This window comes from Montipora capricornis, chromosome 10 (assembly GCF_036669925.1).
Source record: "Montipora capricornis isolate CH-2021 chromosome 10, ASM3666992v2, whole genome shotgun sequence".
Lineage (NCBI taxonomy): Eukaryota > Metazoa > Cnidaria > Anthozoa > Scleractinia > Acroporidae > Montipora > Montipora capricornis.
The window spans coordinates 14556126-14576125 of NC_090892.1; the positions used below are offsets into that span (position 1 = coordinate 14556126).

The window sequence follows — 20000 nt, forward strand, 5'->3', positions numbered from 1 at the left end:
ACAAAGATATCCAATTCAGAAATAGAATCCAGGATCCCAAAGTGTTTCATGTGCCTAAATATAGCTGAGTAGTCCTTGGTAACAACTCGATTCAATTCTCTTCAGAGCCTTTCAATCCTGGGGCCCGTTTCTCGAAAGTCCCGAAAACTTTTCGGGCCCGAAAAGCCATTTGTGAAACTGCTAACCGGCTTATTTTGGAGAGCCGACCTTTTAACGTGTTTTCAAGGTAACAAAAAGAAAAATAAATCCTCCCCGTTCTTGATATACAAAGGAAATTGTGACACCCGAAAATAGCCCGTAAAGTTTCGGAACTTTCGAGAAACGGGCCCCCGGTGTTGTGCGCCCGTCTTCCAGTTATGAAACTTCCCCTGTTGGTTCAACGATTTGAAATCATGAACCCTCACCCTGCTTGGAAGGCTATATATCTGGACACCCTCATTAAAGTATTGAAAAGCAGTGGCCGCAAGCTTATTGGTGGTACAACCAGTTAGATGGGTAATCATCCTACTGTATCCATTGATGCACCTATGAATTGCAAATCTCCAGGCTATCAATTTATGATTACTATCAATGTGCCACAACTCCTGCGAGTTGCTCTGCCCACAGGATCTATGAAATTAAGCCTTTCCCGTATCCTCCAAAGCTGGATTCACAAGCCGCTGCCCTTCAAACTCCCCCGTATGTAGCTTTTAATCGCATGAGGGGTTAATGCTATGATGGACTTGACTAGTTCGTCAAGATCATTGACATTATTGTCTGATATATCCGCTATATTTAGGCACATGGAACACTATGGGATCTTGGATTCTACTTCTGAATTTAATATCTTTGTCCTCCATTCGTCCAGATCATTGTCTGATGAATCAGAAAGTTTGCCATCAATTTCAAATTCCTGAACTCGTAGCTACTCGTCTGTATAAAGTTCTTTCGCTAACAATCAGACACACGGCAATTTTTGCCCACGTTACACCAGTCTCGCCAAGATTCACCAGTCTTCTCAAGTGGAGAATAATAACAAGACGTATGCTGAAGACATGACTGCTCTTGTATTTGACTCGGCTTAACTGCAGAATACCCTGCCACCTTGAAGCTATAACCTAAATTGGATGGGTGGATACGCGGATACGCAGTGAGAACACCGAGCTTAGTGGATACGCATGCGCAGATACGTACTCGTTTTCCTGGTTCCCAGTATTTCTCCTTTCTTTTCGCCAAACAAAAAGAGCGAAGGAGATTGATGTATATGTATTTCTCGTTCACAAAGCACGATGATGGAAAGAAAAACAATGATGTATCTTAAAGGGCAATCAATCTCCTTATTGATATGTATTTATCGTTCTTAAAGTACGATGATCGAGCTTTAAAGAAAGAGGGGGACTTTCCCACTGCGTATCCGCGTATCCGAGTATCTCAAAGTAACAATGCCTTAGTGGAAGAGTTGTTGATTCTGAAGTTTTTAATAAAACAATTATTCTACTCGGGCTTGCTGGATATAAAATAATTATCTATCACTTCATTTCCAGAGCGCCCTCGTAGAATAATCGTTAAATAACCGTTGACAACCGAGGAACTGTAAATGGCTCAATTCGTGTCGAAACTGGAAAAAAAAACCACGCAGGAAGGAAGCGACCCACAATGGCAATAATTTTAGGCTTTTTAATTCAGAATTTTTTCGTAAAATAATCTCAGGTCTTTTATCGGGATTCCCCTACAAATCCTTATATTTTTGTTGGCTTTCACCGACACTGAGCTTGGGGTACCTGTGCAATCAGCAGCAAGAACTGGAGCTTTTTCGACCATCCCCAGACGTAACTGCACCTACAATTTTTATAACTCGATTGTGTAAACATGGATTTCAACCTTGTCTCTAGAAAGTTGAAGAGCTTTTGGCAGTAACGGCTTGCCATTCGCCCTTGTCACACGGCGGCCATATTGTCCCAGGAGACCAAAAAAGCTTTGTTTATAACCACGCCAAGCCTCACCCCCATGGTTTTCACTGCGAGGCTTGGCGTGGTAAAACAAACCTTGGAAGCTGTTTTGGTCTCCCGGGACAATATGGCCGTAGCCTGTTCCAGGCTCTCAGATAGTCAAGAAAACGAAAAGAACTGCGTGTGAAAAGCGAGTGGGCGCTTGGGTCGAGGCGAGGCGAGAGAGCCTGTAAGCATCTCTTTAAATTCTTCATTCCGCCCACTTTGCAAATAACCTTTCTCATGTCAAAATGTCAATGTCAAAGTGTTGAAAATGGACGGCATTGGTGGTTCCACGCGAGGTCAAGCGCGATTCATTTATTGTTGTTCACAGGTGATGCGTTGATTCTCTAAAAACCATATTTCTAAGTTTTTCAGGTTTTCCAAGAAAAGTGTGTCGTGTTTGGGAACGAAGATTGCTAGAGTTTCTTCATTTAGCGTTGTCCGTTTCGTACACTGGGGGCGAAAATGTTGTGTTTGCCCAACCTCGTTCCCAGGGTCTCTCATCTTAACGTCTGGGGCGTTAAGATGAGAGACCCTGGGAACGAGGTTGTTGTTTGCCGAAGTTGCTGCTTCCTTCGGGTTGGACCTTGTGCGGAACGAAAAACTTCACCTTCGCTTCCTGAAATCGCTTGATCTTTTAAAGCTTTAAGACATTTCACTGGCCACATGCAACGGAAATACACGCCTGTTTTCGGCAAAGTTTTGCGCTTTTTCAAAGTGGTTTTTTCTTTTTTCTCTCATTTTTCGAAGGCGATGAAGGCAGAAATTTAATTGACCTTAGGTGGTGAATTCGAATACCCTTCCAAATATTTGCATAAGAAAGAATAACATAATATTGTATTTTTTCTCGTTCGTCAGAGTTATCAGAGAGCGCCGTCGAATGCTAACAATTGTGGCGTGCAGGGGACATAATAGTTGTGTGTGTGCGATAAAATTCAAACTATATATCGTACCCGGTGATGCTATATTGTAAGCGGTGTGCAGAGATGTCGTATCACAACATTTAGGGACTTTACGATCTACGACGCGGACGTCAACGAGAACTCCACGAAACAACAATATCATTGCTTAAAAGAGGAAACGTAATCGTGCTGCACGTGCAGCACGCATTTTAGCACATAATCGTGCGGTTCTCTGCACAACAACGACGTGAAATAACCAAATTTGAGGTTTTGACGACAACGCGAGGGCAAAAATGCAAATCTTTCATTCTACATTTTTAATCGGAAACCGCTAGTATCAATTTATTTTTAGGATACTTCGCCCACATTTTACTACGCGAACGAGATGGCCTAACCGCGAGAAACTCACGATAGTGCAAAGTTATGTTTTGAAGTAACGTTTTCGTCGACGTCGCCGTCGTAGATCGTAAAGTCCCTATTGAAGCGCTTTCGCAACGCGCGGAAGTAACTGAAAATTTATGCTTTTACCAAAACGGGTTGGAAGCATTGCAAACGGATCTTCTTCTCGACTTGAGGTCAACAGACACAACTTTTGCTCGAATCTGAGCGCTTGTACGTTTGGGAATACTTTAAGACACTCGGCGACAGAGTTGACCTCTTTCTTTCGTGCACCGCGTAAGCTCCGCGCGTGAATCAATGATGAGGAAAGTGTTGATGTAAACTGTCAAAATTGACCAATCAGAGGGTATACCAGGAGCTGGTATACAAAAATGAAGAATTTAAAGGGATGCTTACAGGCTCTCCCGCCTCGCCTCGACCCAAGCCCCCACTCGCTTTTCACGCAGTTCTTTTCGTTTTCTCGACTATCGATCTGAGAACCTGGAACAGGCTAATATGGCCGCCGTGTGACGAGGACTAATACCAGTCCTAATTTTTCTCGTCCTCTCCCGACTGACTTAGTCGCCTGGGTACTAGCGTCAGTTTGTAAATGCGTTGGACTAGGTCGAGACAATATTACTCAGCAAAACAACATGGCGGCCCTGGAAGACAAAGCGATCTGGCAAGATGGCGAGGTAACTTTAACATTTTTTGCCCGCGTTTATGGTTAGTCTTTACGGAAGCTTGTAGGTGCCATCCGAGTTGTTGAAAATCGGACAACAAAGTTGTGAAAATCCGACATCCGAGTTGTAAAAATCCGACATCCGAGTTGTAAAAATCCGACATCCGAGTTGTGAAAATCCCACATCTGAAATGTGAAAATAATGCTAAGAAAGAGCAAAGTTAAACCAATAATATGGAAACGTTTCATTGATGACGTTTTCTCACTATGGGAAGTAAGTCATGAAACAGGAAAGCAACCTGTTCATTGCGTAAGCTAAGTACTTCTACCCAACTATAAAATTGGCACGGTATACAAGGAGAATGATTCGAAAAGAATTTATTTACGTTATTAAGGCATATCACAAGCCGACTGAAACCACCCCAAACACTCTTTTTACCTCTTGTCACCCACCAGGTGCCAAGGAGGATTTTATCAGGCAGAGGCCATTAAGCCCCTCCGAACAAATCCTTCAGAAACAACATCTGAGGAAGCATTATCTCGATTCATAGACTGCCTTGAAGAGCGAGGCTACCCAAAATATCAATTTTTCTGGAAGGCAGTTGGCACTTAAAAAAAAGTCAGAACTAGCGAGAAAATCCTACCATTTGTCACAATGTACAATCCAGCAGTGTCAAATCTTAAAAAAACCACTGATGCGTGAATGCAGTTTTATTCAAAACCAGCCATTATTGGCAAACAAGTGATATTCTAGAAACTTCCTATTTTGCCTACACAAGCGCGAGTTTCAATGTGAAAGGCTATTGAGGATGTGTCAGTCAGTCACAATCAAATCCTGATTATGTGTACATCCTAGGACCATGAATAACACATAAAGGTTTATAATCTTATAAGAAGAAGTGCTAATGCCAGATACAAAAAACCACTAAAAAACACCCTTTGTATTACAAATGGCCATAAACTATGTGGAAAGGTATTCCTCATCTAATGCAGCAGCACAAGATCCTGATTAAAGGGAAAAACTTTAGAAACGGCACACACGATCATTACATTTAATACAAAGAAAGAAAATCTCTCAAGGACATACTCGTTAAAGCAAAACTGTGAATTGAAGGTTTCATAATTATTGATCTGTAACCACAAAACCCAAAAAAGGGAGGCAGCTTCTAGAAACCAACTGCAACCCGCCGGATGTTAGATTTTTAGATTTTTCACTACTCGGATGTTGGATTTTTACAAGTCGGATGTCGGATTTTTACAAGTCAGATGTCAGATTTTCACAAGTCAGATGTTGGATTTTCAACAAGTCAGATGTCAGATTTTTACAAGTCAGATGTCAGATTTTCACAACTCATATGTCGGATTTTTACATTTTTGTTGTGGGACTTTCAACAACTCGGATGGCACCTACAGGCTTCCGTAAGTATTTCTTTGGTAGGTACTTTAATTTTTGTGTCATTGCCAGGAAGTGGACGAGGAAGTTCTTCGAATGCAAACAGATGAAATTGTCAGTCGCGCTCGACTGTTAGATAATGAAATCAAGGTGAGATTCTTAAGTTACAATTCAAACATTTTTTTGTTTTTCCTTACAAAAATTTGTTTACTAAATTTATCCTCTTGTACCTTCATAAAGCATATTTAAGGGCCCACTGACGTATTTTTTGGGGTGCGTTGCTAAGGATGTAATAGTTAAGTAATTTGAGAAAATTTGGCATTATTTTGGTCACTTTCCAACTTTTGTAAGCGAATGACCCTAAATATGACGTCATCATACCACGCCCATGGTCACGTGACCAATAAAAGAAAACTCTAAATTTGTCTCCGTGTTACGCAATTTGGGTATTTAATCGATGGTTTGATAATTAGTATTCGTTTTTGCATCCAGCCAAGCATGGTTTTCTTTTTATTTTGAAAAATGTTCTTTTTAGAGACATAAACGATACTGAAATATCCATAACTTTTTCAAAAAAGATGATTTTAAAAAATCAATGCTTAGCTATATTTTGTGTTTGGGGGTGAAACGCCGGAAATTTAGCTTTTTTCTCAAACCGGAAGTCAGTTCGTTTACGCATGCGCAGTTGATCTGAGAACGAGCGCGAGGAAGGGCGAGGAAAAATCTTCGATGGAAACAACAGTTTATGGGGTGACTTGCTTGTGAGTGGGTTTTCTTGTCAGCTCATGATATGATGACGTCAGTTACCGGAAGTAACATTTCACTTCCTTAGCAACGCACGAAAAATCCGCCTGTGGGCCCTTAAGGTTAAATATCCTCCAGTCCAGGGTACATCTTCGTATGTTAAAGATCCTGTCTAATTTGATTTTAACTCTAGTGAGAAACTAAGGTAACCAACAGGTGTGAGGGTAGAGAAAAGGTCCGAAAAACACACCCTTCCATTTATTGAAACTGAACTGCCCAAGGGAGAAAACGACCTACCCCATACCAAAACTGAGAAATAAACAAATTAAAAAACTGAAAAGAAAATTAAACAAACAAGGGTATCTGGCAAATAGTGTGCATACATGTAGAATACTGTACTTGATGGGTATATAAATATAGGATCTGAAAGCATCAGACTGCTAGTCTCCAAGTCTTTTAATGAATTCCTGAGGAATGTTAGCCTGAAAGTGAAAGGCTAGAGCGCTCCCCCCCCCCCCCCTCCCCACCTTCAGCTCTTAGGCCTTGTCCACTGAAATGAGATGGGTCTAAACCAGCTTTGGATGCCACTAATCGAAGAATACTGTCAAACTTCTCATGTGCGAAAAGAATGAGACCTTGGCTGGAGGGTGCTGGTAATAAAAAAGCTGGGCAAAGCAAGGCAAGGGGACTGGAAAAAGCTTGAAGGCATGCTGCAAAGCTGTATAGGGGCACAGTGTGTGGCCAGGAATGTGTGGTTATGGAATGGTGAGGACTCGCTGGGTGAACTGAATGGTCTTTGAGCTGATGGGAAAAATACAATATCACCTCTCCAAAGGTTCTTTGAAGGGTTGAACTTGGCAACACCGTTTACATGTAGTAGCATATTTGCTTTGTGTAGAAGGCCAAAGAAACCCACTGAGCAGACAGCCCAGAAGGTAACATGGACTGGGTCAGCCAGGTTTAAGTGTTTCATTATAGGTCTACAGAAGCATCTCAGGGGTCATGGGTGTCTTCTGAGAGACTTTGACTCCTTTACAGCACCGAATGCCACGCAAGATTGTCACTACATGTAGGTGAAAATTATTCTTGACAGGGTCTTCAAGGCCATGTTAGCCTTGCACACGGTATTGGTTCTCAAAAGGTAATTGCAGACAATACCCGACTTTTATCTGTTATTTCTTTGTTACAAAGTTCCCGGTGTTATGGTCTGTCTTCTGTGGTATATCATGGTTGGGAGGGTAAAAAAGGGCACACTTAACTTGGAGCCTCGCTCTGTTGTGCGACTCCCACCACAGTTGTGGTGAAAGTGTATAAGTAAATGAATAAATAAACTTATCTGGAATAATACAGAAAAGGAAAGCTTGTTTATATGTCTTGCTTTGCAATTATTTTGCTTTGTTATTGCACAAGACAACAAGACAAGTGGGCGACTGCAGTTCAAAGGCAACCCGAAGGCTCCTTTTTCAGTGCTTCTATCATGACTTGCGGCATCCACCGCAACTCATGGCAGGGGTGGGCGCAACTCCTATCCCGTTGTATACATGACTGTTAGCGCACAGCACCAAGACAAAGTTGATGGAATCAGAAAATTTTCATTGGGCGCGTTACATTTTGATCCAAAACATCGCACTTTAAATATAATTTGTATTGTTTTAAAAATTCTATCATTCATTTGGTTTGCGGCAACTATCGTTTGAAAGCTGGTGCTGATGCTATAGGAATCTCGTCTGGGAAGAGGGTTTTGCAGTTAAAAACAGGAAGAGGGGATGCCCACCACTGAAGGTCTGCTCTTGCCTCGGTGTTAAGGTACATGTGGTGGTGGCGATGTCTCGCAGAATTCATGACAGAGATTAGGTGTCACAAAAAGGTGCAACCCCCTCTGACAACCCAAGTAGCTCAGCTAAGTTTGCCCACGAGGCGCTGAAGGTGATGTTTCAAGGACTTGCGCTTTCAAGGTCAAGAGTTCCAATAGCTCACAGACACGGTCACCAGGGAGGCGTAGTCACGATTCACTGTATCAGTGATTACTTCGAGAAAGTACAGAGTTTGGCTGGGTGGAACCACTTTCGACCAGGTTATTGTGCAACCTACAATGTAGTGACTGGGGCAGATTGATGAGGGGGTCCAAAGCTGTTTGACACTGCTGGTGACCTGGTGCTATGATAAGAAAATCATCCAGGTAAGCTAGTACAATGAAGCCACAACAGGCCATGATCCTGCAAACTGACTGAGTTAGGCGGTGGAAAATCATCAGGATGTTCGCGCACCAAATGGCAGTCATTTGTCATACAAGAACGTGGTGTTGGCAGAATGTATAAAGCGCCAGGACATACCGGTAATGTTCCAGCTAGTACGATGTTTGCCAACACATTAATTCAGCAGTGTACACACACATTGCATTCTTTAACTAGTGAGTCTTTGATGTCACTTTTTCCTCAACCCAGCTCTCTCAAGATTTTAAAGTTTGTAATGGCCGGTCAATAAATAAGAAAATTCCAGTTTAAATAAACAGGTGTCTTTTTAAAATCAGAACTTAAAACTTGGGTCGCTTAGTGTTTAGTTGGCAATTAGTTTTGAAATCCAAAGAAAAAGAAGAATAATTTGTTTGTTTTAGTCATAGTAGCACTTTAACTGGTCACTGTGAAGAGGTTGGGGTATTAAAGAGTGAAGTGTATGGTTGAAACCCGAACTCAACAAGCAAGTTGATCATGCTAGTTTAGCATTACACTTTTGAACTTTTGCCATTATTTCAGTTGTGTTTTCTATGATAATTGTTGGCAAGTTTAAATTTTACCTACTAATGTAACGAACATTTAATCTATAAAGAATCATTGTATTGATAGTTATATAATTTGGATTATCTTGTAAAAATTTTAATGTTACATTCACTATGGCTGATGATGATGTTTGAAACATCAAACATCTTCCTTAAACTCAAAAGTGTGGTTGTATTTTCAAAAATATTAAAGATATAATTATAAAATTTTTTACCCAAATTTTGTTTTTCCTGTGGTTGCTCATAAACAGATCATGAAAAGTGAGATCATGAGGATAAATCATGAGCAACAAGCTATGAAAGAGAAAATAAAGGTATAGTGATATTGAATAATTATTAAGCCCATCCTTCTTTTTTTGTTGTTGTCATATTCATTGCAATGATGCAAAGTACTTGATGAGAGCTTTGTTGTTGTTGTTGTTGGTTTTTTTTTTTTTTTCAGGAAAATGCAGAGAAAATAAAAGTGAACAAAACCCTCCCATACCTTGTGTCCAATGTGATTGAGGTAAGAACTTTAGGAGGTGCTCCTCATGCCAGGTTATCAAAAGTTGACACAATGTTTGTTTCGTGATTAAAGGGGCTAGGTCACGCAATTTTAGACAATCTCAGCATTGATCAAATGGTCATAGAATTAACTGAAATAACAAAATAACGGCTCAAAACTATAGAAGAACTCAAACAAAATACAGGAAAGCTAAGAAGGGACAAGGATGGACAAAACTGGGGAGGATTGCAATGGATTACATTTGGGTAAATTTGAAAAACGTCGGCCCACCTTTTTTCAAATCTATATTAGTTTTTTTTCAAAATGCCATATAAACAGCTGGAAAATCATTCTCCGTTGTTATGTGACCGTGATTTTGCAAATGAAAGACTCTTGCTCTGCCAATTTGACGTTTAGAGCTCATAACTAACAAAATTAAACAAAATTACCTAAAACAGCATGACCTAGCCCCTTAAAGATGTTACACGTTTTTCGTTGTAGCCAGGAATCGGAGGGTGTAAAGTGCAGGTGGGATGTTATTTTTTTACCATTAACTGAAACAAACCAAACCTTTACAAGAATGCTAGTTTAACCTTAGGCTTAAACATTTAAGAAATGGAAAACATGTACTGTGTTTCTATTGAGTTATAGAAAGACAAGTGAAAGTTTGGGAGAATGAGAAATGCTGTGGGAACACAAGCCGCAGGCGAGTGTTTCCACCGCAAAACAGCCAAACGTTCACGAATAAAGAATAGTGTTTAGGTCTAATGTTAGCATTAGTGAAGGTTTGGGTTGTTTCAGCTATGGTGAAACTATGACCTGAAACCTGCAGTTTACAGCCACCAGGATAGAAAAGACAGTAGGAAGAAATATCGATTTACTATTTTATCCCATCGCTTTCTGTTTTTCAGGCATCTATGATTTTGGGTTATTCTTTGCAGAAATTGAATGCCATTTACCGTACTGCTAAAAAATTGTTTGTGTTTGACAAAAATAAACCAAAATAATTGACACTTATTACTTTTAATTCTTCACGTAAATTATTATTTTGGAATTGCTATAAAGTTTTGTCTAAGCTCCTTTTATAGTTCCTTTCATTATCTTTTGGACTGTGATGATCAAAGTTCCATTTTATAGTTCGTCTTCACTCTTCTCTCGTCAATCACTGTTACAGTAGCAGAATGCGCTATATGAATGATCATGATCCACTTTGTTGGTTTCTGTTATCAACCAGTAACCATCTGCTGCCACAAATACAGTATGATTGGTAGCAGTTAAAGTTGAAACCATAATGATTGAACTGACTGTACATGTAGGTTCTTTATTTCTATGAAAGGTGTAACTTACTCATTGAACTTAATTTGCAGCTCCTTGATGTTGACCCTCAAGACAATGTAAGATGCTGAAATTATTTTATTCATTTTGTTCATTCAACAATAATTATTATTTTACTTGGTCTTGTTACAACTCACTATATTTAAACCATTCAATGTTCCTTTCTGTTGACCTCCTCTCCCTCCTACATGACATGTACAATGTACAATGTACATACACGAGGTTTTCCATTGCCTGAGGAGTGAATAAAGCAGAAAATGTTTTTCTCACACACAGCTGGGAGAATGGGGTCCAGTGTGTGTGTGTGTGTGTGTGTGGTGGGAGGGGAGGGGGAGTGGGGGTCTTCAGTTCACATGGTTTGTTGTGACACAGTTTGTTCTTTTTTCCATCTGCCATTGCCTGACCTGCCCCTACCACCCACCCCTCATGAGTCTTTTCAGTGAAGCTTTATAGATTTTTTTGGAATGTTTATCACATTCCAGTCAGTTTGTTAAATAGTGTTCATGATTTTTTTAATAAGGTCTGTTATGATGTACATGTATTTATGACGTTTTGTTGGTGTTAATAAAGGTCAGGGTTGCGTCAGGTTGGCTTGCTTGGCTCCCAGTTGTGTGTTAGAACTGTTTTTTGTTTTGCCAACATGAAAGGTGGATCGCTGTATATGGAAATACTGTAATATTACTTTTTTGCCATTTGCCACCATTTTTCCCTAATAAGGGCTTTGAGGTTTCCACCCCTCTAAGTTACATTCTGTGGAGTGTGCTGATTTCTTAGGAACAAAGAGGTGTCTCATGAATTCAAAGCCAAGTTGGGATATGTTACCTTGAAGGGGAAGAAGGAAATGTAATTTGAAAATACAGGGTGTACATGTACATATAAAAATTAACAGAAAGTAGCATATTACAAGTTAATTGAAAGTTTTAAATGGCTTGTTGAAAAGTAATTTTTGTCTAAAATGTCACAACATTACTTTGTTTGACGTACAAAGTCTGCAATAATTATTCAATAAACTAATTATGAAGTGGCACCATGTTGGATATTTTAGCAAGTATTTCATTTTCAAGTTTGGTAACCTTTGTGTAAAATTCAAAACTAGAAGGGTACATGTAGATAAGCACAGCCTTTCATTTTTAATGCCTTTGAATCATACATGTCGGCAAAAAAGTATCTTGAAGTTCAGTCAGTCATCATCATCATCAATCCAATTTTGATCCAGGTTTATCCCCGTAAATGGGGGTGAACGGATTTACCCTGCTTTGTCAGCAATCTTTCCAACTCCCACTCTCCATCTCGCTCGATTCATGGCGTCCTTTTTCTCCAAACCAACGCTCTTGCTCTCCTTCTCCACTTGCGTCTTCCACGTCTTCTTTCGTCGTACAGTAAACAAAAAAATTACGTTTGCAGGCAGAAGAAGATGGGGCTAATGTTGATTTGGATTCACAAAGAAAAGGAAAATGTGCAGTTATAAAAACATCAACAAGACAGGTAATTGCTTTAAGAAAAACCTGTCTTACTAGTCAGTCAGGCCCAAGTTGTTCGAAGGGTGGATAGAGTTATCCACCTTTAGAATAACCGAGGCCAGGTCCATTTGTAAGTTCAGACACTATTTTTGGTACAGGAGGTTTTTGTGTGTCCAGAAATAATATTGGATATAATGAAAAATGCAAGGTCTGCATCATAATGTGTTATGGCCTTACCCCTCTCAACTTTCACATCACTATAATTATCTTGTCTCCAGAATTATCACTACAATCATGTACAGTAATATGTCTCTCTAACTTTACTCCTTATAAAGGTAAACAGATAAGGAAGCTCAATGTCTGCAAGGCCCACAACTATTGCCCTGGTAACAAGCTAAAACTTTCTCTAAAACTAAAAAATCAATTCAGTGACCTGAATCAGAAAATTATTTTTAAAGCCCCACCAAGCTATAGGAAGATTAAAAAAAGTATGCTTAATACACGTAGTTTGTTTTGAAATTTTTATTTGAGAAACTTATTTATAAGCTGTAAATCAAGGAAATCACTAAGCTTACTTTTGAGGTACTTTCTCACCAACCCTAACTAACTTTATTTGTGATTTTCGTGACTTACCTGGTAATAGCTCAGCAGCATTTCTATGGAAATGTTCACAATCAATTTAATTGTATTGTTGAAGGTTTAGGTCCTGTACTGTATTTTGTCTCTTTGTTCCCATGTCTTCTCTCAACGGACACCTAGTGGGCATGTGTGTTTAATTGTGTTCTGTTCTTCTCTTTAGACATACTTTTTACCAGTTATTGGATTGGTGGAACCAGAAAATTTAACTCCTGGAGACTTGGTGGTAAGATTTTTGTTTAACACCCAAAACCCTAGAGCATTTGCCTTGTAAAGTACATTGTGCAATTACATATGATGGTTTTATTGCAGGTGTTAACTAGTCTTTACTAGATAAAATTTATTCAGTTTTGTTCTCATGCATTCACATGTTACATGTATTGTATGTACCAATAATTTTTTGCAACAGGTCTTGCTACTCCTTAATCTCCACTCTTTCAAGATAGTACATGTATGCTTAATTTTCAGGGTGTGAACAAGGATTCTTATCTAATACTGGAAAAATTACCTCCTGAGTAAGTTCCATGTACATGTATGTCTTCAAAGTTAACTTTTGGGTGAGAGCATTTTGAGGGTCACTCGCCCGAATGGCGAGTGCTCTCAAAATTAAGTATCCAACCCTGGGACTTTGTGTTTTTGAACAACCCAGGGGTTGTTATTAATTTAGTAACAGATAATAGAAAGAATGGCAGATTGTGGAGACAAAAATGGTGACAATGTTAGTGATGACAAATACGATGGCAATAAACAAACTGTTGGATTTTATGTTCCATTCTAGATATGACTCACGTGTGAAAGCCATGGAAGTTGATGAGAGGCCAACAGAGCAATACAGTGACATTGGTGGTCTGGATACACAAATTCAAGAGGTAAGTAAAGTATGAACGCCACACATCTCCGTTAACCAGAGATCTTATGAGAAACTTAATATTGACTTGTAAAACGTCATCAGCAATTATTTTTCGTATTTAATTATACACGCATAACAAGGCACCGCCAAGGCACACACACAAATAAGCATGACTGCATTTTTGTGCTTTTTTGTATGTGTATTTTCTGTATTATTGTGGCTGACCACTCATGTAATTTACATTGTAATAGGTATTGTATGATAGTATGTATTGTATGATGGACACTATGAGATGTGTTGAATAAACTGACAGGAGTGCATGGGTAGGAGGGGGAAACTCTCTTCTATTCCTTTCACGGCGTTTTCACAGACCAATTTATTTTTAGATTGAATTTCCCGCAAATGAGACTCCTGCCAGAACCCGATGACCAATCACAGGAAACTAACTTGACGATGTCATAGCGTCACCGAACCGGAACTGCCTTTGTTGTTTTGCGGCAAAGGTAGTCCAAAAATAGTATGGGAGTTGCTTGTTACTACTCATGGGCTCCTGAAACTGAATAATTTATTATTATTATTATTATTATTATTATTATTATTATCATTATTATTGTTGTTATCAATTGAGGCTTCTGAAATTACATGTATGTGATGTTGCGATTTTGCGTAATACTGTAAACCTGAAATGGCAACAAATCTCATAATTCATGAAAAATTGCAGAATTTGTACAAAATCGCACAATTTATGGACGAAAAGAGCCAAATCTTGCTTCATCTTATACGTTCTCTGATAATTTAAACATAGGCTCAATAAAATAATGTGATACTTTCCACGCAGTCGTGAAAACTGCTGGTTTTTGGCTTTCGATAATTATGTAGTATTTTCTTGTTTATGTGAAACAAACATCGTCATAGATAAGATTGTTGCTAAAATGCTGAGGGCTTTTTCGCAGGAAAAAAATCGCACCTTCCTGTAAATATTTGGGGAAAGACAGGGCAAGAAAGTACCCCAAAGGAACATTTCACGTTGAGGATGGTCTGTTTGTTCTTCAAGCAACGTAGCGATCTATGAAAGTTTTTGTAGTGCACAAGCTCCTTGATGATGCATCATGTAACACTAAATTGGCCAAATTAGTCATCTCTGATTTCAATAATTTAAAATGAGGCAACAAATGTTTTATTTTAGATGTTTTCATTCTTCTTGAACAGCAAGCAATGATTACATGTATTGATTGTGCCAATTTTTTTTCGCGCATTATCTGAAGCCCTGTATTAGTGTTGTTGTTGTTGTTATTATTATCATTATTATTATTATTATTATTATTATTATTATTATTGTTATTATTATTATTATTAAAATTACACTTGAGCCTCTTAAATGAGGGTTTGGCACAAAATTAATTAGCGATCTCAATAATAAGTAGTTTTAATAATTCTTGTTCAGCTTGTAGAAGCCATTGTCTTACCCATGACGCACAAAGAAAGATTTGAAAACCTTGGAATTGCACCACCCAAAGGTATATACATGTACAATAATAGAAAGGACAATAACTTGAATACCACTGTAGCTTCAAATAATAAGCAGGTATAATGTAATGAAGTATAATGTCCTGTACTGATAGCTGTTACGGTAACAAATTTTTTTTAAATGTAAGGACTTTTACAGTAGCACTTTACATGTATTTGGCTTGATTTGTGAAGAAATGGAACATTAGACAAGGACTGGTTTTACTTGTAAAACTCATAGAGTCCTGTTTGAGGTATGGTCTTCTTGAAACTCAAACAAGTCTCCATGCCAGGAATCCTGTGCCCTTCTCTTTGTTAGCTGTACTTCTCTAACGTCCCACAGAATTTATTGAAACTGACGAGTAAAATCGTCAGGCATTAGACAGAGTAAAACACTAAATACAGTATGGCTGGTTCAGGTCGGCTTGGGAGTCAGAGGGTTAACTAAAAATTCATCTTTGTCAATCGAGTAGACAACCATTTGCAAAGGCATTTCTTTCTCCTGAGTTATTTTAAGACCATAAAATTAATGTTACAAAGGTGACATAATTATTAGTATTGTACACTTCCATTCTTTGTAGCACAGTATTTATTCATATAATTTTAGCAAAATAATTATTAATATGAGCAACAACATGGGACAGTTCAAACATGGATATTAAAATTATGATTTAGTCTTTAGTTTCCGTTGATAGTGGTTTTCAGAACTGAGCTAAAACTACTTTACTTTGGGGTACAATTTGCAGGTGTCTTATTGTATGGTCCACCTGGGACTGGAAAAACATTGATGGCCAGAGCATGTGCCGCACAAACAAAGGTAATTTGTCAGTAAAAGGTGGTTCAAACCAGTTTAAACAATCTTTTTTAGAAAGATCAAGGGTGAGTGTTAGGATCGACTCTACAACACTGTTTTATATTACAATGTATATGAATTTCTACTTTCTAATAAAAGAAACTATGACCAGTGCTGCGTCGGTGTGAGAATGAAGCATGGAAATTTGGTTTTATCAAACATGTTGATAAAGGCTAAAGTCAGGGCTAAGGCTCGAAACATGAGCTTTCCAATTTGTTCGCGTTGATAATTCGACCTTTATCAACATGTTTGATAAAACCAGTGGTACATGTACAGCATACATTATAATATTATAAAACACCAATATTGTGCTTAATTCATTGTTGCAACATAATAGCTGTTGACCATAGCATTCAGGAAAGCCATCTTAAGTTACCCTTTATTAATTTTTGTTTTAAGGGATTGTGTACACGGTATTTTAAAAGTGAGTAAGGTGATCCTCATTTTGTGTTCCTTGAATCTAACCTTAAAAGCTCAGGCAGTTGCCGCAATGTAAAAGTCATTGCATTCCTACCCTGGATTCTACAATTAATCTTCACCACCCACACTTTACTATTTTTGATGTGGGGTGTGGGACCTTTGTGGTGTACCAATATTACTACCGTCTTATGCTATGAGCAGGCTTGTTCCTCACGAAATATTTATTGTCTTTTTACAGTCGACTTTTCTCAAATTAGCCGGTCCACAGCTTGTTCAGGTAAAATACTGTAAATACTATACAGAATAATAAAGTTACATGTATCTTCTTTGTTGTCGTGACCAGACTTAATTCATGATCAGTTGTATGTGTACTGATATTACTTGTAAATTAAAAAAAAATTCTGAATACATAATTCTTAGCTGCAACTACAAAGCAACAAGTTACTGTTGGTCATCAGATTTTGTGTGACAAAAAAAATTGTCCATTTTTTTTATATTGTTGGACGTAATGGATGAACCCCAAAATGCCTTGACTGTTTTAATGACACTATTATTCCACTAAATTCCTAAAAGTCACCAGCATAACATGATACATGTAACAAAAGTTATAAACATGTTTTATTAAAGCAGAAATTAAGCTTTATTTAGTCGTGATAAATTTAGAAATAAAATTGTCTCAACTTCTGCTTTGAAAATCATTGCAAATTAAGTGCTACATGAGAATACCTCAATAGTGAGTCTTGGCTGAATGATGCTTTGTCAAAACATTGAGTTGAAATGACATATGTCAGGTGCAAAGCAAGAAAAAATTATTATTGTAAGAACTTTTTTCAGGACTGCTTAATGTTTATCATGATTAATAAGTTATTATTTTTGTTTTGATGTTATGTTAGATGTTTATTGGCGATGGAGCCAAGCTTGTGAGGGATGCATTTGCTCTGGCGAAGGAGAAAGCCCCAGCTATTATATTTATTGATGAGCTGGATGCTATTGGTACAAAGGTACATGATGTTTATAATTGTTGTAAAGGCATGTAGGATGTTTAAGGATGGTGCCCACTATTGTTATTGTGCATACGTTCTGCGCATCTCCAGTACATCTCCAGACACTTTGGTTTCCTATCAGTGATGCTTACTAATACAGGGGTATTTTTGCGTGTTTTAAAACTATGCAGAGAAAGTAGATCTTCGTAAGTAATCTTGGTATCCAAGAAGAAAATTTAGGGTAACCATGCATTCTTTAGAGATAATTAAGGTTCAATTTGAGAAAGAACGCTATACATTGCTTTGTATTTTAAAGCTTTTTACAACTATTGTTCATGAATTATCTTTGAAAAATGCATGGTTACCCCCAACTTTCTTTTCGGATTTCATTAACACTTGTTAATATCTACCTTTCCTGCATAATCTTAAATTGGGGCAAAAATACAGTCATGTGAATTAGTAGGCACTGGCCTTAAGTTGGAAAACAGAAGATTAAAACTTTTATAATGCCAAGGACTCATTGGCTGGATCATACATGTGTAATTATTCCAATTTTAACAACACTAAGCCATTGACTCCTTGGAGCGAGACTTGATAGATGTTACATTGTGTACTCGTCAATGAGGGGATGTTTTAAAAGTCAATGGGTTAATATATTTTAGTATAAACACACAGGTGATTATACAAAATCGCACGCTCTCATTGGCTCGCTATCTCGGATTATCAGCCGATAATCACCTCGACGGACAAAATGGCTGCCAGTAGTCGTTTTGCCATTGTAGGTGAAGATGATTTTGCGTTGAAATGTTTTTTTTTCTCTTTTTTGAAATAATCACCTGTGTATTTATACTAAAACAATTATTCGCCTCAGGCTCAGTGATTATCGGTGAATATTCACCTCGACTTTGTCTTGGTGAATATTCACCGATAATCACTTGGCCTTCGGCGAATAATTGTTAAGTAATAATAATTTTATTACAGTATTTCATTATATGATCCCTTATGTGAGAGCAGCACTTTTTACAAATGATCATGTTTGTGAGGAGAATGCCTCATTCGAAAGATATGATTTTTTGTGATTTACCTGGTTTGCCTTGCGTGAAAAGAACTGCAGTCAAACCACTAAATAATGAATTTGTAGTCAGTTTATTTTGTCTTTGGTAATTTTTTATCCTGAAGTGACATAATTTAGAAAATATGTGTACACTGACTCTCATACATGTACATGTTATTATTGTGCAATTTAACAGAGATTTGACAGTGAAAAGGCTGGAGACAGAGAGGTAATAATTCATATAATAATAATTATTATTATATTGTACACTATATGTCATTTTGAGCTTTACTTTGAAGTCCTTGAAAAAGTAATGATTTCAAATTCTCAGGATGATTAGGATTCTTTTTCTTTATTTATTTTTTAAACATAAGCTGTTCACGAGTTGACATACATGAAAAATAACATTACTTGTAAGAGGTAAATCAAACATAACAAGAAAAATGTAGTTTTGAGCAACATGTAACAAAACAACAACATCAAGTAAACAATCGAAACATCAAGAGGGTAAAAAGATCGCACACAAGCCCACAAAAATATGTCAATATGGGTACCTTGCATTTTTTTTAACTTGTGGCAATATAATAACTCCAAAATAAAACAAGATTGCTTAGCGACATGGAAGTTGTCTTCTTGTGCTTTTCTCAGGATCATGACATTTGTTTATAAATAAAATAGATTTCAGGCAGTGAAAGGTTTACAAACCTTTTATGATAGTAACCTTTAAATTCTTATAAACTCATTAAAAACTCGTGATGGGAAAACAAAAGAAGCGTTTTAGCAATTTTCTCTATGATCTGATACAGATATCTCTTCATTTACATAAACCTTTCTTTCGATTTTCCCTGTTGAATTGTCTTGAAAGTGTAGGTTGCAATATTCTGAGAGAAACATACGCACTCTAAACCAATTAAATTGTAACAAAGTGAGTACATTGTACAGTTGTGTTATATATTGACCTCAGCGTGCCTGGGTGTTACAAATGTATTGTGTTTGTTTAAGGTGCAAAGGACAATGTTAGAACTGCTTAATCAATTGGATGGATTCAGCTCTCACCACGATATCAAGGTATTATGCACCAGTCATTTGAGACCCCAGCACCCCCCATTCGGGCCTTAGCGGGGGATTGCGGGGACTTTCACCTCATATAGACTCCATTTTGGTTCCCCGGTAGGCGGGGAATTCGCTGGAAGTCACGGTCTTCGCATCCCCTACCGGGGGAATTAAGCGGGGCAGTCACTCCTTGGTCAGCAGTCTTCATTTTCGCGCCTCATAGTAATTTTGCACGCATTGTTGTCGCTTTCTTGACAAACTCGATCGTGGATTCCGGTTAATTTTGTCACATTTTGCAAAGCGTATTAGCCATCACTCTAAATAATGGTCAGTATTTGGCATCACTGTCTTGCAAATATTCTTTATTCGTTTTTGTGGAACGTACATCTGGACAGGACTCATTTTCTCCTTTGATTTTATGATGACTGATCGACGATTAGCGCACGTGAATTGTGTTAGGGTTCTGCACCCTTTTCAGTCGAATCAATTAACTTTTATAGTGAGGCGGATCACATTGTATG

At 38.0% G+C, this 20000-nt stretch overlaps 1 protein-coding gene across 1 annotated transcript in view; it reads left to right on the forward strand.

Moving 5' to 3' along the window:
• Positions 1 to 3865: 3865 nt before the first annotated feature.
• The window catches only part of LOC138018570 (26S proteasome regulatory subunit 6A-B), a 25088-nt gene continuing 8953 nt past the window's right edge, over positions 3866 to 20000 (forward strand). The window contains exons 1-15 of the mRNA XM_068865262.1: positions 3866 to 3945; positions 5398 to 5475; positions 9097 to 9159; positions 9288 to 9350; positions 10697 to 10723; positions 12069 to 12149; positions 12924 to 12986; positions 13229 to 13275; positions 13539 to 13629; positions 15055 to 15127; positions 15863 to 15933; positions 16628 to 16666; positions 17283 to 17390; positions 18623 to 18655; positions 19429 to 19494. Coding sequence (XP_068721363.1) covers positions 3904 to 3945; positions 5398 to 5475; positions 9097 to 9159; positions 9288 to 9350; positions 10697 to 10723; positions 12069 to 12149; positions 12924 to 12986; positions 13229 to 13275; positions 13539 to 13629; positions 15055 to 15127; positions 15863 to 15933; positions 16628 to 16666; positions 17283 to 17390; positions 18623 to 18655; positions 19429 to 19494 — 945 coding nt within the window. The 5' untranslated portion in view covers positions 3866 to 3903. The remainder of the gene's footprint in view (positions 3946 to 5397; positions 5476 to 9096; positions 9160 to 9287; positions 9351 to 10696; positions 10724 to 12068; positions 12150 to 12923; positions 12987 to 13228; positions 13276 to 13538; positions 13630 to 15054; positions 15128 to 15862; positions 15934 to 16627; positions 16667 to 17282; positions 17391 to 18622; positions 18656 to 19428; positions 19495 to 20000) is intronic.